Source organism: Squalius cephalus (assembly GCF_949319135.1).
Source record: "Squalius cephalus genome assembly, chromosome: 3".
Classification (NCBI taxonomy): domain Eukaryota; kingdom Metazoa; phylum Chordata; class Actinopteri; order Cypriniformes; family Leuciscidae; genus Squalius; species Squalius cephalus.
Window position 1 is genome coordinate 20,414,025 of NC_137124.1, and position 18,702 is coordinate 20,432,726.

General features: G+C 38.1%; 1 protein-coding gene across 1 annotated transcript; it reads left to right on the forward strand.

Annotated features, from left to right (window-relative positions):
• Positions 1-3,791: 3,791 nt before the first annotated feature.
• On the forward strand, positions 3,792-12,217 carry pstpip1b (proline-serine-threonine phosphatase interacting protein 1b). The gene is made up of 15 exons (XM_079865783.1): positions 3,792-4,027; positions 4,344-4,444; positions 4,518-4,592; positions 4,784-4,818; positions 4,909-5,015; positions 5,282-5,344; positions 5,917-6,021; positions 8,583-8,628; positions 9,065-9,144; positions 9,449-9,547; positions 9,636-9,732; positions 9,864-9,933; positions 10,827-10,861; positions 11,013-11,119; positions 11,415-12,217. The coding sequence occupies exons 1-15, from the start codon at positions 3,998-4,000 to the stop codon at positions 11,598-11,600; spliced, it is 1,236 nt and encodes a 411-aa protein (XP_079721909.1). The 5' UTR covers positions 3,792-3,997; the 3' UTR covers positions 11,601-12,217.
• The last annotated feature ends 6,485 nt before the right edge of the window (positions 12,218-18,702 follow it).

The window sequence follows — 18,702 nt, forward strand, 5'->3', positions numbered from 1 at the left end:
TAGTTCTCATCATCTCCGAAAAGCCAAGCCAGTGTTGATTCTCGTTTTATTATGATCTCTGTCGCGTTCTCTGCAACGCTAAATATGTTTAGTTTTCCTACAAACATTCTGACACACAAAGTGAAGCATTCACGTGACTGGAAAGAAAGTGAGGCTTCGTTTTTCGTTGATTGTGTGTTTCTCTGAAAACAATAAGCTTCACTGTCGTAAAATCAACCTGGGGTGCGTTTCCCGAAAGCATCGTTGGCCAACTATGGTCGCAAGTTCCGTCGTTACCAATAGAGTTCAATGGACATTGCGATGAACTTGCGACCATAGTTGGCCAACGATGCTTTCGGGAAACGCACCCCTGCACAGGTGTCTTTCAATTTCATTACCATAGGCTACAAAAGGGACAACTTAGGATTTTTTTTTTACTGTAATGTAAACATGGAAAATGTAACAAACTGCAGTGAATTACAAACAGTTGAGACTTGAGTGTCATTCTTATTTGTTGGATGACAACCTTTGCTATTGTTTGGAACGAGATACAATTGAGACATATTAAATGTTTTGGTAGTTTTCGTGCATTTTGAATGTGAAAAGCTGAAAGTTGGTAAGGAGAACTATGTGAAGAGTTTTAAAAAAGTGACCCAAGTATTTAGAAATGTGTCCTAGCGATTGGAAAAAAACGTTTCATTTACTAACATAACCTTGGTTCCCCAAGATAATGGGACCGAGCATTGTGTCAGTAACTGATGCGTATGGGGAAAACTCAGTTTTTCTCCGAATACTGAAGCTTGATTTATGTGCACCTGAATAGACAAATGGCTTTTTTAGCCCGCCAAAACGGGTGGGGCCGACTGCCTATTTAAGAAAGCCATTTTCATCAGAATTTTTCGACTGAGCAGCAGCGTCGACTCGTGTGCAGGCGCAGTAGCATGGCAAGTTATGCAATGTTCGTTCCCGTTATCTCAGAGAACCAAGGTTACGTTAGTAACCGAAATGTTCCCTTTCAATACAGTTCACTCACATTACGTCAGCACCTGACACATATGGGGAACGCAATTCAAAGGGCCATGCTACTAGCGCAGAATGGAAGGCTGTCATGTGAGCCCGTAGCCTGGGGGGCTTGGTGACAAGGGCCCCATAGCAGGCTACATGAGAGATAGGGACATAAAAGGTTTGTCCAGCAAAACAGTCTAGGGTCAGGAGCGGACAATATCTGTGCCTGAAGAGCAGGGACGTCCGATTTGTAAAACCTGGCAAAGGTGGACAGCGAGGACCAGCCGGCAATGGACACTCCGCTAGACCAAGTGTAAGAGGAGGCCATTCCCCTGGTGGAGTGGGCCCTCACCTCTTTAAGGCACTGCAAGCCCAGGGACTTATAACCCAGCACTTTCGTGTCCACTATCCAATGAGATGGTCTGCTTCGTAACTGGCAGCCCCTTTGAGCAGTCTCCAAAGCACACAAATAGTTGCACTGACTGCTGGAACTGGCTCAATGTATACCCTATAGTGCCCAGACCGGGCAGAGTGGGTGTGGCACCTGCTCATCCTCAGTGGAAGGAAGAGCAGAGAGCATTATGACCTGTGCTCTAAAGGGCGTGGAAAGCACCTTATGCACATAGCCTCTTCTTGGTCAAAGGACAAATTTACTGTCATTAGGCTTGAACTCGAGGGGCTTCAGCGAGAGAGGCCGAAGGTCAGCCGATGCGAGTGGCTCAAACGGAGGGCCTCAGAGTGCCTTCAGGACTGTGGACAGGTCCCAAGATGGAACCGTGTGGGGGTGAGGCGCTGAAGGAGACTTAAATAGGCAGTCGGCCCCACCCAATTTGGCTGGCTAAAGAGCCATTGCCATTTGTCTGTGCAGGTGATCTCTTTTTCCCCAATGCGCTTCAGCCACTGATGCAATGCGACTCCGGGTGCACACTGTGCGGTTTATCATAGTCCTTTACGATTGTTGCTTGTCAGACTGTACGAACATGATCACTGATGTAATCCATGTCACACTGCAAGATCTGAGTTGTCATAAATGTCAGACTGTTCGACAGTCAAGATGTGTTAAAAACGGACGCATGCAAGAAAACTTGTCCGGAGCTGCATTACACACGGGACTAAAATGGTGGCTACAAATAAATCTCTAACGTTAATTTTGGTCATGGCTTGTCTTGAAAAACAAAGACAATTTGACGGTCGTCGTAGGAGTCACACTGCAGGACTGTGAGTCAAATCTTCTGACACTGCCATGCAGAATTTCGTCGGAGGTCAAATTTTATCGCAGCGGTCATTAATCGGCTGTCGGTGAACATGTCAAACAGAGGAATCTTTTAGGATTAGCAAAATTTGTCTCAGAGTCAGATGGTCAAATCGTGGCCAAATTCATACAGTGTGAACCCGAATCGAAAGGGAACTGAAATGCATCTACCGTAAACTGTTCTACACTCATAAGCGTTGACTTCTTATGTTTTATAGTGAGATAATGATATTTTCTATCCCTTAAACCTGACCGTCACAAACATTTTAAACATTTCAGCATTTTTGAAATTTCTTTAATATGTTAGTAGGCCTATATTTCATATGTTAATTATTTATACTATATATATATATATATATATATATATATATATATATATATATAAGTAGTATAGTAGTATATATATATATATATATATATATATATATATATATATATATATATATATATATATATATATATATATATATATATATATATGAAGAGTTCAGATGCAAAAGCCTCTAAATGCCATCTGAAATTTTCTTATAGAATGATCATTTTTTTCAAGCTCGTATATTTAAATTCAACAATTTCACGTAAATGGCAATGAAGATTACCTATTAATTGTCATTGAAGTGAAATTACTAATTTCAACTACTAATTGAAACTACTAATTCAATAATTTCACTTAAATGGCAATGAAGATTACTATTAATTGTCATTTAAGTGAAATTACTGAAATTAAATATACAAGCTTGATAAAAAATGATCATTCTATAAGAAAATTTCAGATGGCATTTAGAGGCTTTTGCATCTGAAGAACTCTTCATATATATATATATATATATATATATATATATATATATATATATATATATATATATATATATATATATATTTGAATTATTCACAGATTAAAACCTGATCAAACCTGTAAGTGTTACTTGCATTATCATCATCAACAACAACGTAGGCTACATCTTGTTGCACAGAAAAGGCATGCTTTTAGGACCTCCTCTTTGCAAAGAGGCTGCTTAGATTTTCACACTGTAGGCCTATATTGATCCCAAAGTGTGATGCTTGCTCACCCAGACACTTGATCGGTTTCTCATTGTTGAGCCAGGTGAAGTCTGATCTGAAGTACCCCACACTAGCCTACACTCTTTCAGATTTGGAGGGTTGTGTCTCCCTCTTTTGGCTTAAGTGTGTTATAGCAATCTTCTCCCAGAAAAAGGAGAGCCAGCCAGCCAGAACAGTGATAATGGAAAAGAGACGAGAGAGCACAGATTTTTGTTTACATTGGCATTCAACGGCGATTTTTTTTACTGCCGCTTTATACCGATTTAAGCTTGTTTTGCTTTGTTCCTTAATATCGTCCTAACTATATATGAAAACATATCTACCCTTATCAAATGTGCACTGTTGAAATAAAATCGTAAACACAGACTGTTTGAACTAACTGTAGGCCTAGGCTATCTTATCAGTTCGTTTGATCGTTAAGCCAATTTCATTGTCATCTCTGTAGAAATTGCGTGCTGAACCGTTTAAAACAGTGACATCAACATTATTCTTCCTCTTTCAAAGAGCATAGACGTCAAGAGATCAAAGTTGACCAGCTGAAACCGCCACGCAGTTTCTTCCTCGTTTCAAACTTTTCATTTGACTGTTGCCTCTGTAGCGTGTGTTTCTTCAACTTTTACAGCAACTTTAATGTAATCTGTCTCAGCGGGGTTTGTCGGTGGGTGTTCAGGAGACACTTCTGAGGACTAAACATTCAAGATGGCTTTACTGTTCTGCGATGCCTTTTGGGTAAGTTATTGTTTATAGTAAGCCTCTCACACTTAACTAAAAAATTTCACTACGGGAAATACAACTTCCTATATTTCTATTTCAAGAATAATGGATTTTTTGTGTTTTCTGAATTGAACTAGTAAAAATTTCCACTCTAATAAAACTTAAACTTGTTTTATAGGATGTAGGCCTATTTCCTTTTATTAACGTCAAGTTTTAAGAGCAGTTACATTTAAAACTATAATCTTGCAAAGTCCTATATTTTCATATTTAATTGTTTAGTTTGTTCCCCACTGCATAGTGTCATTAGGTTGCATGTTTGGTGTCTTTTTAGGGTACAGACTTTATGGATCAGTCGGGTTATGATGCCATATTGCAGAGGTTACATGATGGCAGGCATATGTGCAAAGACGTAGAAGACCTGTTGAAAATGAGGTATGGAAAATGAGGTAATTAAATCTGTGTGTCTCTACAAATGTCTGTGTGTGACTTCTGCTCTCCTTCACAGAGCGCTGGCGGAGGAGAAGTATGGACGAGATCTGGTGGCGATTGCTCGGAAGGCAGAAGGTCAAACCGAGATTGGGTCAGTTGGTCTGTGAATATCATGCAAACTCATTCAAATTCAAACACTCTGAATTCAAATGACGTGTTGATTCAGTGAATGCCACTTCTGAATAACTTAACTATTCCTACCTTATATTAAAATAAAGTTCAAAGGTAGGCTTGAAATGTGTGTATTATGTACTCATTTCACTTTCTGTTTTTTATACTCAGAACATTAAAGGCATCGTTTGACAAGTTTAAAGCAGGTATGTGATGTGATGCAATTCCTTTTTGCCTCGCACCTATAAAAATACTTGAATGCTAGAGTCCTCAACTTGAGTTGCATTGTTTTCTAGAGATTGAGAAGGCAGGAAACCTGCACATCCAACTATCTGAAAGGATAAAGGAGGAAGTTCTCAAAATTGAGGTGTTTCGAGAACACCAGAGGGAACAGAGAAAAAAGGTCAAAATAAATAAATCAAATGATCAAGACAAATTATGCACACAGCCCAGCACTTTAGATATGTTTCCATGGTTGTTGCTGTGGTTATTCAGTATAGAGGAAGGAAGCTGGCACTTTCCTTTCTGAGCACATAAACACTGTAAATTATCACTTAAATAAACTTAGACACCATTTGTTGTATTTTGTAAGGAGTGAACACCAATTAATTAATGAATAATGCAACTGATAAAAGATTGAAACTTGTATCTATTTTCTGTCCTAATTAGCTTGAAGAGATTATTGAAAAACTTCAGAAGCCTAAAATGGTGTTGCACAAGAAGACCATGGAGGTAAGTACTGTCAATGAGATTAAAACAAGTATCTATTTTCCAACCCTAGGTCCTCTTGTTTCCCATTTTAGAAATGACTGTCATTAGTAGTTCGGGGCGTAAGTGAAACATCATTCTCAGGGTCCACACAAAATTCAGTATCAGCCAAAAGAGGAAGAGAGTTAGAAACTGAAAGAAGAAACAAGAATGCAGTGACTATATTTGCAGAATGTATTTGGACATGATTAGACAGCACACATTAGATAAATGCAGGGTTTGTTCATTGGCTTAGGGTTTGAAGACTAACTCAAACATTTATTTTGACCACCAAGAAATGTGTAGTGAGAGAGATAGGAAAGTAAAAGAGAATAGAAACAGAGAATAGGTTGGTTGGTTTATAGGAAAGGTATGCATGCTGTCTCTGGATATAATAAGACTTTAACTTCCTGTGCTGTACAACCACAGAAACACCACAGATAGTGAGATACGTTTTAGACACACATAAAGAGCTCTATACCCCCCCTCCCTGTTCTCGATTATCTTGCACTTTTACTCACTTTGAATCTATTCTCTTTACTGTATGTCCTATACAGTCAAAAAGGTTATATGAGCAGAGGTTTAAGGAGGCTGATGAAGCTGAGCAAGCAGTGGGGAAGAAGACAAACGTGAACGCCTCCACCCACCGGCAGTCAGAAAAGGTGTGAGGGCGTAAACATTTAACACATACTATAACTTTTTATACACTAAAAATACACTAAGTTAAAGACCCCCTGTGGTGAAATTTAATGTTGTTTATATGTCTATGTGGTGTTTTTAATATGCTTCAAGACAAACCCTTAAAACTGCAGTGAACCAAAGACAGTTTAAAAACCGCAGTTGGAAATCGCCAGTGTTTCTCACCTCACAAACTACCTTGTAACCAATCACATCAACGTGCCGGCGGGCTTTAGCATATCATTAACTATTCTCTGAAGCAGGGGAGTCTCAAGAGAAGCTAGGTCCTGCCCTGGTATATTTTTCTGTTGATATGAAAAATCGTGTACATTTAGCAATATAGCTAAATTATGTATATGATGTATATTACAATGTTATGATGAACTATATGCCTTTCTCCACCAACATTCTGAGTTCTTCAAAGCGTTTCTAATGATTGTAAGAAGGCAGACTGAGATGGCGAACGTGAACATGGTTTGTGTAACACTAGCAACACATTATTAGCTGTTTGATAATGTAGTCAACCAAAAAGCTAATCATATTAATTACTGTCATGTGTCCAATGGTGTAAAGAGCGATACCATTGTGCAGCGTCTACCTCAGCCTGTGCATCTCCGAGCTGGTGCAGTTGAGTGGAGGCTGGGTTCATTTGCATATTCATGGGGCCTCGTATACTAAGGCCCCGTCCACACTACTGCGTTTTCGTTTAAAAACGGAGACCTTTTGCTACGTTTGCACCTCCCGTCCACACTAAAACGGCAAAAACGGAGACCCAAAACGGAGAAGTTTAGAAACGCTGCCGACCCGTTTTCCGTTTTGAATCTCCGGAGGGCGTTTTAGTCTGGACGGGTCCAAACGGAGGACTTTAGAAACGATGACGTAGTAGAGGCTCACGCTCGGCTCTATGATTGGGTGTCATCAGTCATGGCGTATATCTTTGCTAGCAGCTGTTGTGCAAGTAAATTCTGCATTTTACAATGCTATAACTGCCTACATGCGCCGGAGGCAAGCTATTATTCGAGCGATCTGTGACAATTCCCGTGTGCAGCGGCGGTATCGACCGTACATGGAGCGTCGGTTTTGGGTTAACCCGGGAAGAACCAGCGCATGGTGGGATAATTTTATCAATGAAGTTGTGTTTACACCGGCACGCGCATGCCCAGTGTTGGTGAATGGTCACGTGATCCGCGTTTTCAGTCGTTTTAATGTGGACGGAGATCACTTCTAATACGCAACTAAAACGCTGGTGTGGACGGAGATCGTATTCGTTTTAATTCTCCGTTTCTAAACGAAAACGCAGTAGTGTGGACGGGGCCTAAGTGAAGCAAGGGTGTAGAGTTACATTCAAGTTATTTTAAGGCATGACACATTTTTTTTCTCGAGAAAAATCAAAAGATGCGTGTTAAAGGAAGACTCCACCATTTTTACATATTAAACTATGTTATTCTCTTAACTAAGACGAGTTGATACATACCTCTCTCGTCTCAGTGCGTGCACTCAATCGCTCTGGCGCGCGGCGACACTTTGATAGCACTTAGCTTAGCCCAGTTCATTCATTAGGGACCAAACAGAGATGAAGCTAGAAGCGACCAAACACCTCCACGTTTTCCCTATTTAAATACAGTTGCACGAGTAGTTACACGACCAAGTATGGTGACACAAAATAAAACGTGGCGCTTTTCTAAGCGGGTAAAAAGGCTAACTATAATGTATGGCGGAATAGCACTGGGAGCACTTCGACTCGGCGCAGTAAAAAGTCACGCCTGAAAAATCCTCTCCCTCTCACTTCTGTCATTAGAACCAACGTGACTTTTTACTGCGCCGAGTTGAAGTGCTCCCGAGTCCCAAGTGCTATTCCGCCATACATTATAGTTATCCTTTTTACCCGCTTAGAAAAGCGCCACGTTTTATTTTGTGTCACCATACTTGGTCGTGTAACTACTCGTGTAACTGTATTTAAATAGGGAAAACGTGGAGGTGTTTGGTCGCTTTTAGCTTCATCTCTGTTTGGATCCTAATGAATGAACTGGGCTAAGCTAAGTGCTATCAAAGTGTCGCCGCACGCCAGAGCGACTGAGTGCACGCACTGAGACGAGAGAGGTATGTATCAACTCGTCTTAGTTAAAGGAATAACATAGTTTAATATGAAAAAACGGTGGAGTGTTCCTTTAAGGGATACAATTATTGACTACAGGGGGACTTTGTATTTTACACACACTTCCTAAAGAGAACTGTTCATTTTAATTCTGGAATTTTGGGCAGTTGTGAAAAATTACCTATGGCAGGTTTGTGGTCACAGTGAGGCCAAAATGAGGATTAAAGCAATGCAAACTTGTTTCAGTCTGACTGGGCATCATTCCACCTCAGTGTTGAAAGAAATACCATCAGACAGTGCAACACTTTCATTTCTTTAGAATAGAATCTTTGAGTGAACAGTTTTGACAGTTTTATGTTACAGATACTGCTAATGTGTAAACTTACACTTCAGGTCAGGTCCAAATACTGAATTTGGCTATTTATCAATCTATGTTGTACTATGTTGTAGGTGATGAACAGGGCCAGATTATGCAGGCAAGCAGCCAACCTGGCAGGTTCGTGCTAACAAACTTCTCTGTTGTACTAATCCTGATGGCAGAAGGAAGATAAATGCAATGTAATGTCTGTGTATGTTTGTTAACATGAACATTAATATGTTTGAAAGCGTAAGTGTTGATGAAAGTACATGATCCTTCAAAAATCATTCTAATATGTTGATTTGGTGTTCAAGATCCATTTCTTATTATTTTAGAAATGCTTAATATTTTTGTGGAAACCATGACACATTTTTGAGGATTCTTAAAAAAAAATAAAAAAAAAATTAAATAAAAGTATTCATTTCTTATTTAAAAAAAATCTTTCTGAGCCCAAACTTTTGAACAGTGATGTAGATCTGGAAATGTCCAAACTTTGTAAGTGAAGCAGTAGCTATTTGTGACATGTTACTGATAATGAAGAGCTGACTTCATTTTATTTCCTTTTCTGGTTCAGAAAAGCAATACAGATGGAATGTTGATCAACTAGAGAAAACTTCCCAGGACTGGGAGAGCACATACAGGAGTGCATGTGAGGTAAAGAACGTGTATACAGAAACATGTAAGCAGAAGGAGTGTATACAGAAATAAGCAAAACTTCATGATTTCTTTAGGGTGATGACTAAGTAAGATATAACACAATCTCATAGGCATGTGATAAGCAGTCATAGCACTCCGCCGTTGAAGTTTACTGATGTAGAACAAAGATTTAAATGAGTCAAGAAAATGTCATTGCCAAAAATAGTTGTAAAAAAATTTCTGGGTGTGTTTTAAAAGGAAGTTACATCCAACATTTTACAAAAGGAACAATATGTTTTGTATTTTTTGTGTCGCCTTCTAGGTGTTTCAGCAGCAGGAGTCTGAGCGCATTAATATCTTGCGCTGTGTGCTATGGGATCATTGCAATCTGCTTTCGATTCAGTGTGTCCGGGACGATGATGTAAATGTCCTCCTTTTGTCTATCTTTATAATTAAAAGCCTAGCTAAATGCTGTTTACATTTACAATTTTAACTCTTTTCTTTTGTAGTGCTATGAGGAAGTAAGGAAGATTCTTGAGCAGTGCGACATCATCACTGACAACAACTGTTTCATTAAGATGAAAAAGACTGGAAGTCGCCCCCCAGGTAAATTCATCACATTTATCCAGATTTTCTTCAGAAATGTATCAGCTGTCTTTTTGAAGAGTTGACATAGGATGATGTGATGCTTTTAAGAAATGCTACATAAATTGAGTCACTCCTCCATCTCTCTTCAGCTCCCATTGAGTTTCAGTGTTACTCTGACGTGGACACCAATGGAGGAGTCGGGAGGGTTGAAACGAACAGGTGAATGTCTGAATAATTAAGAATGAATTATAGTCCCCCTGTAGTCAATAATTTTATCCCCCTTAAAACTCATCTTTGATCACTAAAATTACATTTAAATGTTTTTTTCCTGTGGAAAAAAGTAGCTTGAATGTAACTCGACACCCTTGCTTCATTTAGTTTATGTGGCTCCATGAATATGCTAATTAGCCCCGCCTCCTCTCACTTGCGCCCGCTCACAGATTTACTCGGCCAACTTACTAAGGTAGACGCTGCACAATGGTATCGCTCTTTATAATGTTGGACACATGACGGTAATTAATATGATTAGCCTTTTGCTTGACTATGTTATTAAACAGCTACTAATGTGTTGCTAATGTTACACAAACAATGTTCCCGTTCGCCATCTCAGTCTGCCTTCTAACAATAATCAGAAACGCATTGAAGAACTCAGAATGTCAGTGGAGAAGGGCATATAGTTCATCATAACATCGTAATATACATCATAGACCCGCTATACTGCTAAATCTACCCAATTTTTCATATCAACAAAAAAATGTTGAGATAATATTGGCATCCCTCGAGACTCCCCTACTGGTTCGCTGTTAATGATATGCTAAAGCCCTCCGGCACGTTGACGTGATTGGTTACAAGGTAGTTTTTGACGTCGGGAAAAACTAGCGATTTCAAACGGTGTTTTTAAGACGGTCTTTGGTTCACTGCAGTTTTAAGGAGAAAATACTCAGCAATGGTGTTGATTTATGAATTTGCACATGGTTTGTTAAGCACATTAAAAACACCACATAGACATAAACAACATTAAAAACTTGATTTTCACCACAGGGGGACTTTAAGACATTTTTTTTTCTTTGAAACTTGATCGTGAAACTCTTTCATATCTGAACTCTCTACAGATTATCTGTCCTGCTTCCAAGGATACCTTCTAGTGGTCAGTATTCCTTCTCTGAAGTCTTAAACTTATAGATTATGCTTTAAAACATGACAATATGCAAAGAGCATTAAACTAAATTCACAATGAATTTTAGTGAAGTCAAGTAGTTGAATGTGGAGCATTGAGCGTCGCTGTCCTTACATCACAGGCTGCTCTGAAGCTGGTAGTAATTTGGGTGGAACATATACACCGGCTCAACAAAGGGGAGGAGGAACTGAGGAAAAGTACATGGTGTTATATGATTTTAAAGCTCAGGTAAATAAATACAGTATCAGTGTAGTTTTTATCCCAGAGATACAAACTTGTTCAAGTATTTGTTGTTACTAGTAATACTTAGTGTTTGATTTAGAGAAATTTGATTTAGAGGAAGTAAATAACACGTGTAATGTGTAAAAAAAACCTGATAAGTGTAATTTTAACCAACACACTTTGCCTGACATCCTTGTTGAAAAGTTTAAAAAGTAAAAAGCTTTATAGGTTTATAAACAAAGTTTATAGGCCTTACAGACTGATAAACAGAGTTGTGTACTCCATTCCCTGCCCTTTCTAGGAAAATGACGAGCTGTCTGTCAGTAAAGGACAAGTTGTCACAATAACTGAGCAAGGCGAGGATGGGTGGTGGAGAGCGTGGAGGGATGGAATATCTGGGCTGGTCCCTGGAACGTACTTGACCAAGATCTCACCGCACAGTACACATCTTGCTGCCACTCACCCTGAATGTGATCCTATCAAATAGAATTTAGCAAGTTTTACTAAGATTCTCTGCAAATTATTTCAGCCTACAAGTTGATGTAGAATGAATACATTTACGTGTACTAGAAATATGAAAGATATTAGCTTTCTTCACAGGCATAAACAAATTATATTATGAATAATGGAAGTTATTCTGCAGCCGTTTGTATAATGATTCTATTCTACATGGTTTAATCTAGCTTTTATAGTTTATAGTCAGAAGTTGTATAATACAAAAAATGTTATTGTTTTATAATTATGAATTCTAAAGTTTTTATATATATGTATACTGTAATATATGTATAAAATTTGTATTAACAATTTTGTTACGTAATTACTATAGTTTATCATGGCCTATTTGTCTGGTATACAGCATAGTAATCCATTCAAAATAAATATGTGCCCTAATTTGCATTCAAGTCCACTCAAAACACGCAAAACCCATATGCTTTAGCAAAGCATAAAGACATTCAACTGAAGACATCCCTGTAATATAATCAGAAGTATCGTGAGATGAGAGATGTGCAAACATTGGTTTGAGCCTATTGGGTCACTTTGTTGGTAGTTTTTTGTGTTACCCAACTGCTAATATGGAATAAAATTACCCAAAATATGGAATATAAACAGCAGCACTTTTAATATAAGAGACCAAAACTACATAAGACTAGAAAAATGTGAGTTGGCGACCACTAGTGGAGAAAGTCCCAAAATAGTTGGTACATACAGTCACAAAATGTATATTCATTTAAGTCAAAGTGTCTGAATCATTTTTGGTAGTCCACTGTATGAATAATTTTTGGGTAAAATATGTCACAGTTTACTTTATTTTGCTACCCTCACTTACATAAATTAACTATAGTGTCCTGCACCCACTAGTTAAAAAATATCAAAAATGATATCTGGTGTCTGAATAATTTTTGGTTTGACAGTATAAATACTCATTAATGCAATAACTGCCCAAACCCACCATATCAACAAATAATCAAGTTTTCTTTCTTTCTTCGGAGTGGTTTGGAGAATGGATTGATGTTAGGACTAAACTGTGTAAATTTAAATTAAAACACCCCATTGAATCATTTATTTATTTTAGGTTTGGTCCTCCAAACTGAGCAGACAGATTCATGCAAACATTTTACACAAGATGGAAAATTACTTGAGATCTTAAGAGTGCAATAGACATGCAAAACATGGATACATTACATTTGACAGTAAAATGTCTGACCTCATTATCACAAATGCGTAACCCCTCAGTTTCTATATGTTAAAGCTGACATAAGTTTTGGATGTGGCAGTGTGTGAATACCACTCTTAATACTAAGTGCCTTAACACAAGACAATACATTGTTACTCAAACTTTGCATACATATCAAAATACTGGGCATGCAAATCCTTTTTGTTTCATTGCATATTTCCTTTCACTGACAGTTGATTCTTTTAAAAACCATGTAGCCATTATGCAGTGAATATAATGGAATTATGATCTCTGACTTTTAATAGTATTTTTTGTTTTGTTTGGTTGCCTAGTTTTAGGAGAAGAGTTGTTTTCTACTCAGGAATGGCAAATGAAAGAGATAAGCCCACAGAAAAGAGGAAAATAGTTTTGGCAGGTTAACATCACTTTTTTTTTTGCTCATTTACTATTTTAATCATTAAAAAATAAATAAAAATGTAATTTTCAGTACTTCAGTTTGCTATATTGTTGCACATTTGACACATTAAACCTTTGAGACTTGTTTTCAGGAAATGTACAGTATCTTTTATATTAGTTATATTTGAGGTCAGGCACTGTTGTTGGACGAGAAAGCCTGGCTCGCAATCTCCATTCTAGTTCATCCCAAAGGTGTTTGGGGTTGGGCTCTCTGTGGACCAGTCAAGTTTTTCCACATCAAACTCATTTTACCATATCTTTATGGATCTTGCTTTGTACACTGGGGCACAGTCAGGCTGGAAATGAAAAGGGCCTTCCCCAAACTGTTCCCACAAAGTTGGAAGCATAGCACTGTCCAAAATATCTTGGTATGGTGAAGCATTAAGATTTCCCTTCACTGGAAGTAACGGGCCAAGCCCAACCCCTGAAAAGCAGCCCCATACCATTATCCATCCTCCACCAAACGTTCAGTTGGCAGAATGCAGTCATGCAAGTACCGTTCTCCTTGCATTCGCCAAACCCAGACCAGTCCGTCAGACTGCCAAACAGAGAAGCATGATTCTATGAAGCTCCCGCCACATGTTTTTTTGTGCATATATGAATGCCAGTGGAAGTTTGGAACTCTTCAGCTATGGAATCAGCAGAGCTTTGGTGACTTATACCCACCCTCAGCACTCGGTGATCCCACTCTGTGACGTTATGTGGTCTTCCTCTTTGTGGCTGTTCTTAAATGTTTCCACTTTTCAATAAAACCATTACAGTTAATTGACTTATTGCAAAGAAAGGTGACCCCATGCTTGAATTCACTGGGTGCTTCAGAACGACCCATTTTTTCACAAATTTTTGTAAATGCAGACTGCGTGGCTATGTGCTTGATTTGATACTTTATACACCTGTGGCAATGGGTCTGATCGAAACACCTGAATTCAATAAATAATAGGTGTGTCCCAATACTTTTGTCCGCATATTGTATATGAATTATTTCTCATTGTCAACAAGGCATTCTCTGCAGTGAAAGAGTCAGAAGATGAGGTCAGACATTTTCCATTTGTCCTTGTACTTTTACATGCGTTTTGCATTAGGTTTGTTTTCAGTGTGTGTGTGTGTTTTCATTATAAACTAATGTTTGCATGTGACCTACGTATAAATGTAAGCACCTTCAAAGTTGCTTGGGCATTAAGTGAACTGTATGAACCAAGTATATCTTATTTCTATTACATTTAATGTGTGTTGTAGTGGATTAGTTGGTGTCAGTTCAGCTTTCACCACTGTGACTCTAAATAAGACATTTAAAGGGTTAGTTCACCCAAAAATGAAAATTCTGTCATTAATGGCTCACCTTCATCTCGTTCCAGACCTGTAATACTTTCTTTCATCTTCGGAACACAAATAACGATCTTTTTTATGAAATCTGAGAGCTTTCTGTCCCTCTATTGACAGCCTACGCAACTACCACTTTCAAGCCTCAGAAAAGTAGTAAAGACATCATTAAAGTTATCTGTGTGACTCCAGTGGTTTAACATAAATTTCATTATGCGACGCAAGTGCTTCGTTTGTGCAAAAAAAACCAAAACATTTACTTAAGTCAACGCGACGTCTGCTCTCGTGTCAACAAAATACGCATACGTTGTGGTGCTCTTGTGAACGTGCGTTGGAGATTAATGTTTTGTAAATAAAGTGGTAAATTTGAAAATGCTTCATAAGAGATAAACCACTAGAGTCACATGGATTACCTTTATGATGTCTTTACTACCTTTCTGGGGCTTGAAAGTGGTAGTTGCGTCAATGGAGGGACATAAAGCTCTCAGATTTCATCTAAAAGAATTTCATTTGTGTTCTGAAGATGAATGAAAGTCTTACAGGTTTGGAACGACATGAAGGTGAGTCATTAATGACAGAATTTTCATTTTGGGGTGAACAAACTCTTTAATCCATGTTGCTCAGGGACATAATGTTCATTTTTGCGTAAACTAACCCTTTAATCCCATGTTGCTCCATCAGAGCAACATGAAATCAGATTAGATTACACAATCTGTATTACCAGTGCTCCAAATGGGGTTACATTTCACAGTATTTGCAGCTAGTAAAGTACAACAGGTAGAAGTGTCAGTGTGGGTCACTTTAAGTTTTTTTATATGAAGAGAAAGAAAACAACATAAACAAACAAAAATATCATTTTCAAATTCCTTTAAACAATCAGACCCCTGGAGGCACTAAGGGACATGAAAAAAATTTAATTAAATGGGAGGAATCCCATTTTTCAAATCTAATTATGATCCAGATTAAACTTTTTGAACAACTGGGCCCAGGTGGTTAATAGTATAGTTTTATTTATAGTGTACTTGAAATAATTTATTTTACATGATTTTAACAGTCACAAGTTTTTGGTCAGTTTCTCTCTCTCTCTCTCTCTCTTTCCTTTTTTCCTTTGTTTGTTTATATTTCAGTAGAACTAATGTTTTAAATTCTGTGACCTAATAATTAAATTGCTGTATAAAGGCACCTGACATCATAATAAAGATTTTTCTGAGCTCATAGTGTGAGATTAGTCATTACAGTCTTTGTTCTGCATTTTTGACATTTGACTAAGTGAATATTTGCATACATTGCTGACTAACAAATTGGGAAATTAGCATTTATATTTACCAAGTCTGTCTTACGACTGCATTTACTGACTGGGTTTCCACAGAAAAGATGAAGATTGTCTGGGTTGCTCTTTTCCTCTCAGCTCATTGTGTGCTGACTTTAACATTGATCAGGAAACACATTTTTATTGATAACAATGTGGCTTGGAGCAAGGCTCAAAAGTTTTGCCGAGAGAATTATGCCGACCTATCCAGCATAGACAGCGAAGAGGAACTTACCAGGTTCAAAAACGATGCAAAAATTAAATTGTACACAGAGAGCTGGGTTGGTCTGAGCAAGCCCTCTGCTAACGGTGAATGGGTGTGGAGTGATGGAAGTGAAGAAATTTATAAGAACTGGAAAGGTGGTCAACCAGATAACCCAGACACTGACTTTTGTATCAAGAGTTCAGCTGGTGAATTGATGGACTACGGATGTAATCAAAATAAGCCTTTTTTCTGTTACAAGTGGGAGCCTGAACTGATTCTGGTAACAGAAAACAAGAGCTGGGAGGAAGCATTAGAACACTGCAGAACTGAACACTCTGACTTGGCCTGTCTGCCAACCAGTTTACATCTCCTTCAAGCCCAAAACAAGACTGCAGTCACTCAAACCCCCAGTGTGTGGACAGGTTTGCGCTTCTTGTCAGGTTCCTGGTTCTGGGTGAGTGGGGAATCTCTGGGAAATTTGGTTCAGCTGCCAGTATGCCCTGCCAATGCCCAATACTGTGGATCTCTAAACCTGAAAGATAAAAGTTGGGAGAACAGAGACTGTACGGAGAAACTCAACTTTGTATGTTATTAAAGAGAAGGGTAAGAACCAAAGCATATATTTGTGTTTCAATCAATACATTGCTCATATTCATGACGGCAAATTTTTCATTGTCTATTTGTTTAATCCATAACAAATATTGTAAATAAAATTAAAATGTATATTTGAAGACACACACACATTTATGCTTGGCAGACCTATTACATATAAAGTTAACATTATTATATGCTGCTTTATTCATATAATACAGTAGAATATATATTGAAATAATGTAGTATTTTGTGTTTTTTTTTTCTTTTTTCCAGAGGCGATGGGATAGAGCACCAGATAAAAACAAATGAAGTTCTAAATAAAAATTAGCCCTTTATTTAACTTAAAAACAACGTGAATTAGCACAACATAATGTCTAAAAGTTATGTTGAAGTAATGCTTATGCTCCTTTATTTGCATTCTGTACGTCTTATATGCTGTACGTTTATAACTTGTTTAAATTGAAAAACACTGGATGATACATCACTTTGAAACATACATTTGTGTTCAAACTATACATTTAGTAAGTTTATATTTGTTATAGATTTGCTGTACTTTTAGAAGCTATATGCTTTTCAGTAGTGAGTTTTGTAAAGAACAATATACTAGTTCAGTATAAAAAAAAAGATAATTTGAAGATCATTGCATCAATTGTTTTGAAAAAATATACTTAACAATAAATAGAAGCACTGAAAATTTAACACTTTGTGCACACCTTATGCACAAGAAGCCAAAGTTAATTTTATTATTCCTGCTGTGACATTTTGATTCTAATAAAAGTCATTTTGACGAAAATGTAAAAAAAAATAAACTATTTTCTTGAGTCATGTGTTTCCAGATTGCCTATTTGTTTTGTCAATTGGTTTTTAGAGGAACTGTGTGCAATAGATAAAAATCACATTTTAGACAGCATTTAAAAAAAAAAAAAATCCTTTACATTTTCTGAATTTTAATAAGCAATATAATGTATTAAAAAAACAATCACTTAATGGATACATTTAAATTCAGTGATTTATTTAATTGACCCAGATTACAGTACTTTGCAATAGACATTGTTATCCTTCTGCTGGGAGATATCAAAAGAATGTATTTGTTGAATATTATAAATGTGTGTCATGTGCTGATCTTAATGCTATTTGACCCTTTTGTTCCCTTTCGAGGGAACTCACGCTGCGTCAGTGACGCTTTGGGAATGCCCCTGCATGATTGCTTCTGAAGCACATATGTCAACTAGTCCAATGGCGAGAGTGAGATTCACAGGCGGGTGACGTCACGTCCAGGAAAGGATAAAAGCACATCCGGTCTGACCGTCTAAACTGTCTGTCTATTTATTGTTGTCTGTCACAAGCATTTAAAACAATATTATGGCGAAAGAGATTTATAAGTTGTGTGCTTCTCCCTGCCCATGCTATTTAACGGGTGGGGATACACACAATGTATGTGTCATGTGTTTGGGAGCGTATCATGCTATGTTAGCCTTCGAGGGGGCTGACTGTCAGCATTGTGAGAGGCTTCCACTCCGCTCTCACCTGTCACTTTTCGAGGAAAGTGGCCAGGCTCGCGATCCTCATGGATCCTGAGGCATTCATGGGGATCGCAAATGGATCTCTCGGCAGGGTTAGAGACGGGCTCAGCCCTTTCTCTTCCCTTACCCGAGTGATCCAGCTCTCCCTCTCCGGTGTCAGAAGCCCACCCAGCGGCTTCTTCCACCTGGCAAGAGAGCCCAATGCTCCAGTGCTTTAGTTCTGAGGAACTAGATGTATTGAGTTTTGAAGATGACAAAAAGGGGGGAAGAGGATTCGCCACCTCTTTCCCCAGCATATGAGGAGCTGGTGGAGTTGATTACTTGTGCCGTGGCTAAATTAAATATTGAGTGGCCGGCCAAGAAAAGGGGCGCTCGTCCTAAAAGTAAACATGACTCCCTGTCATCAGATGTATCACCTCCATCACGGGGCCTTCCATTTTATCCCGATCTACACAGTGAGCTATCTAAATCATGGAACAAGCCATTATCATCCCGTCTTTTTAGCCC

Coding starts and splice junctions, on each gene's coding strand:
- pstpip1b (XM_079865783.1), top strand. CDS start 3,998: ATGGCTTTACTGTTCTGCGATGCCTTTTGG. Junction 4,028..4,343: donor TGTTCTGCGATGCCTTTTGG/GTAAGTTATTGT, acceptor GTGTCTTTTTAG/GGTACAGACTTTATGGATCA. Junction 9,548..9,635: donor AGTGTGTCCGGGACGATGAT/GTAAATGTCCTC, acceptor TTTCTTTTGTAG/TGCTATGAGGAAGTAAGGAA.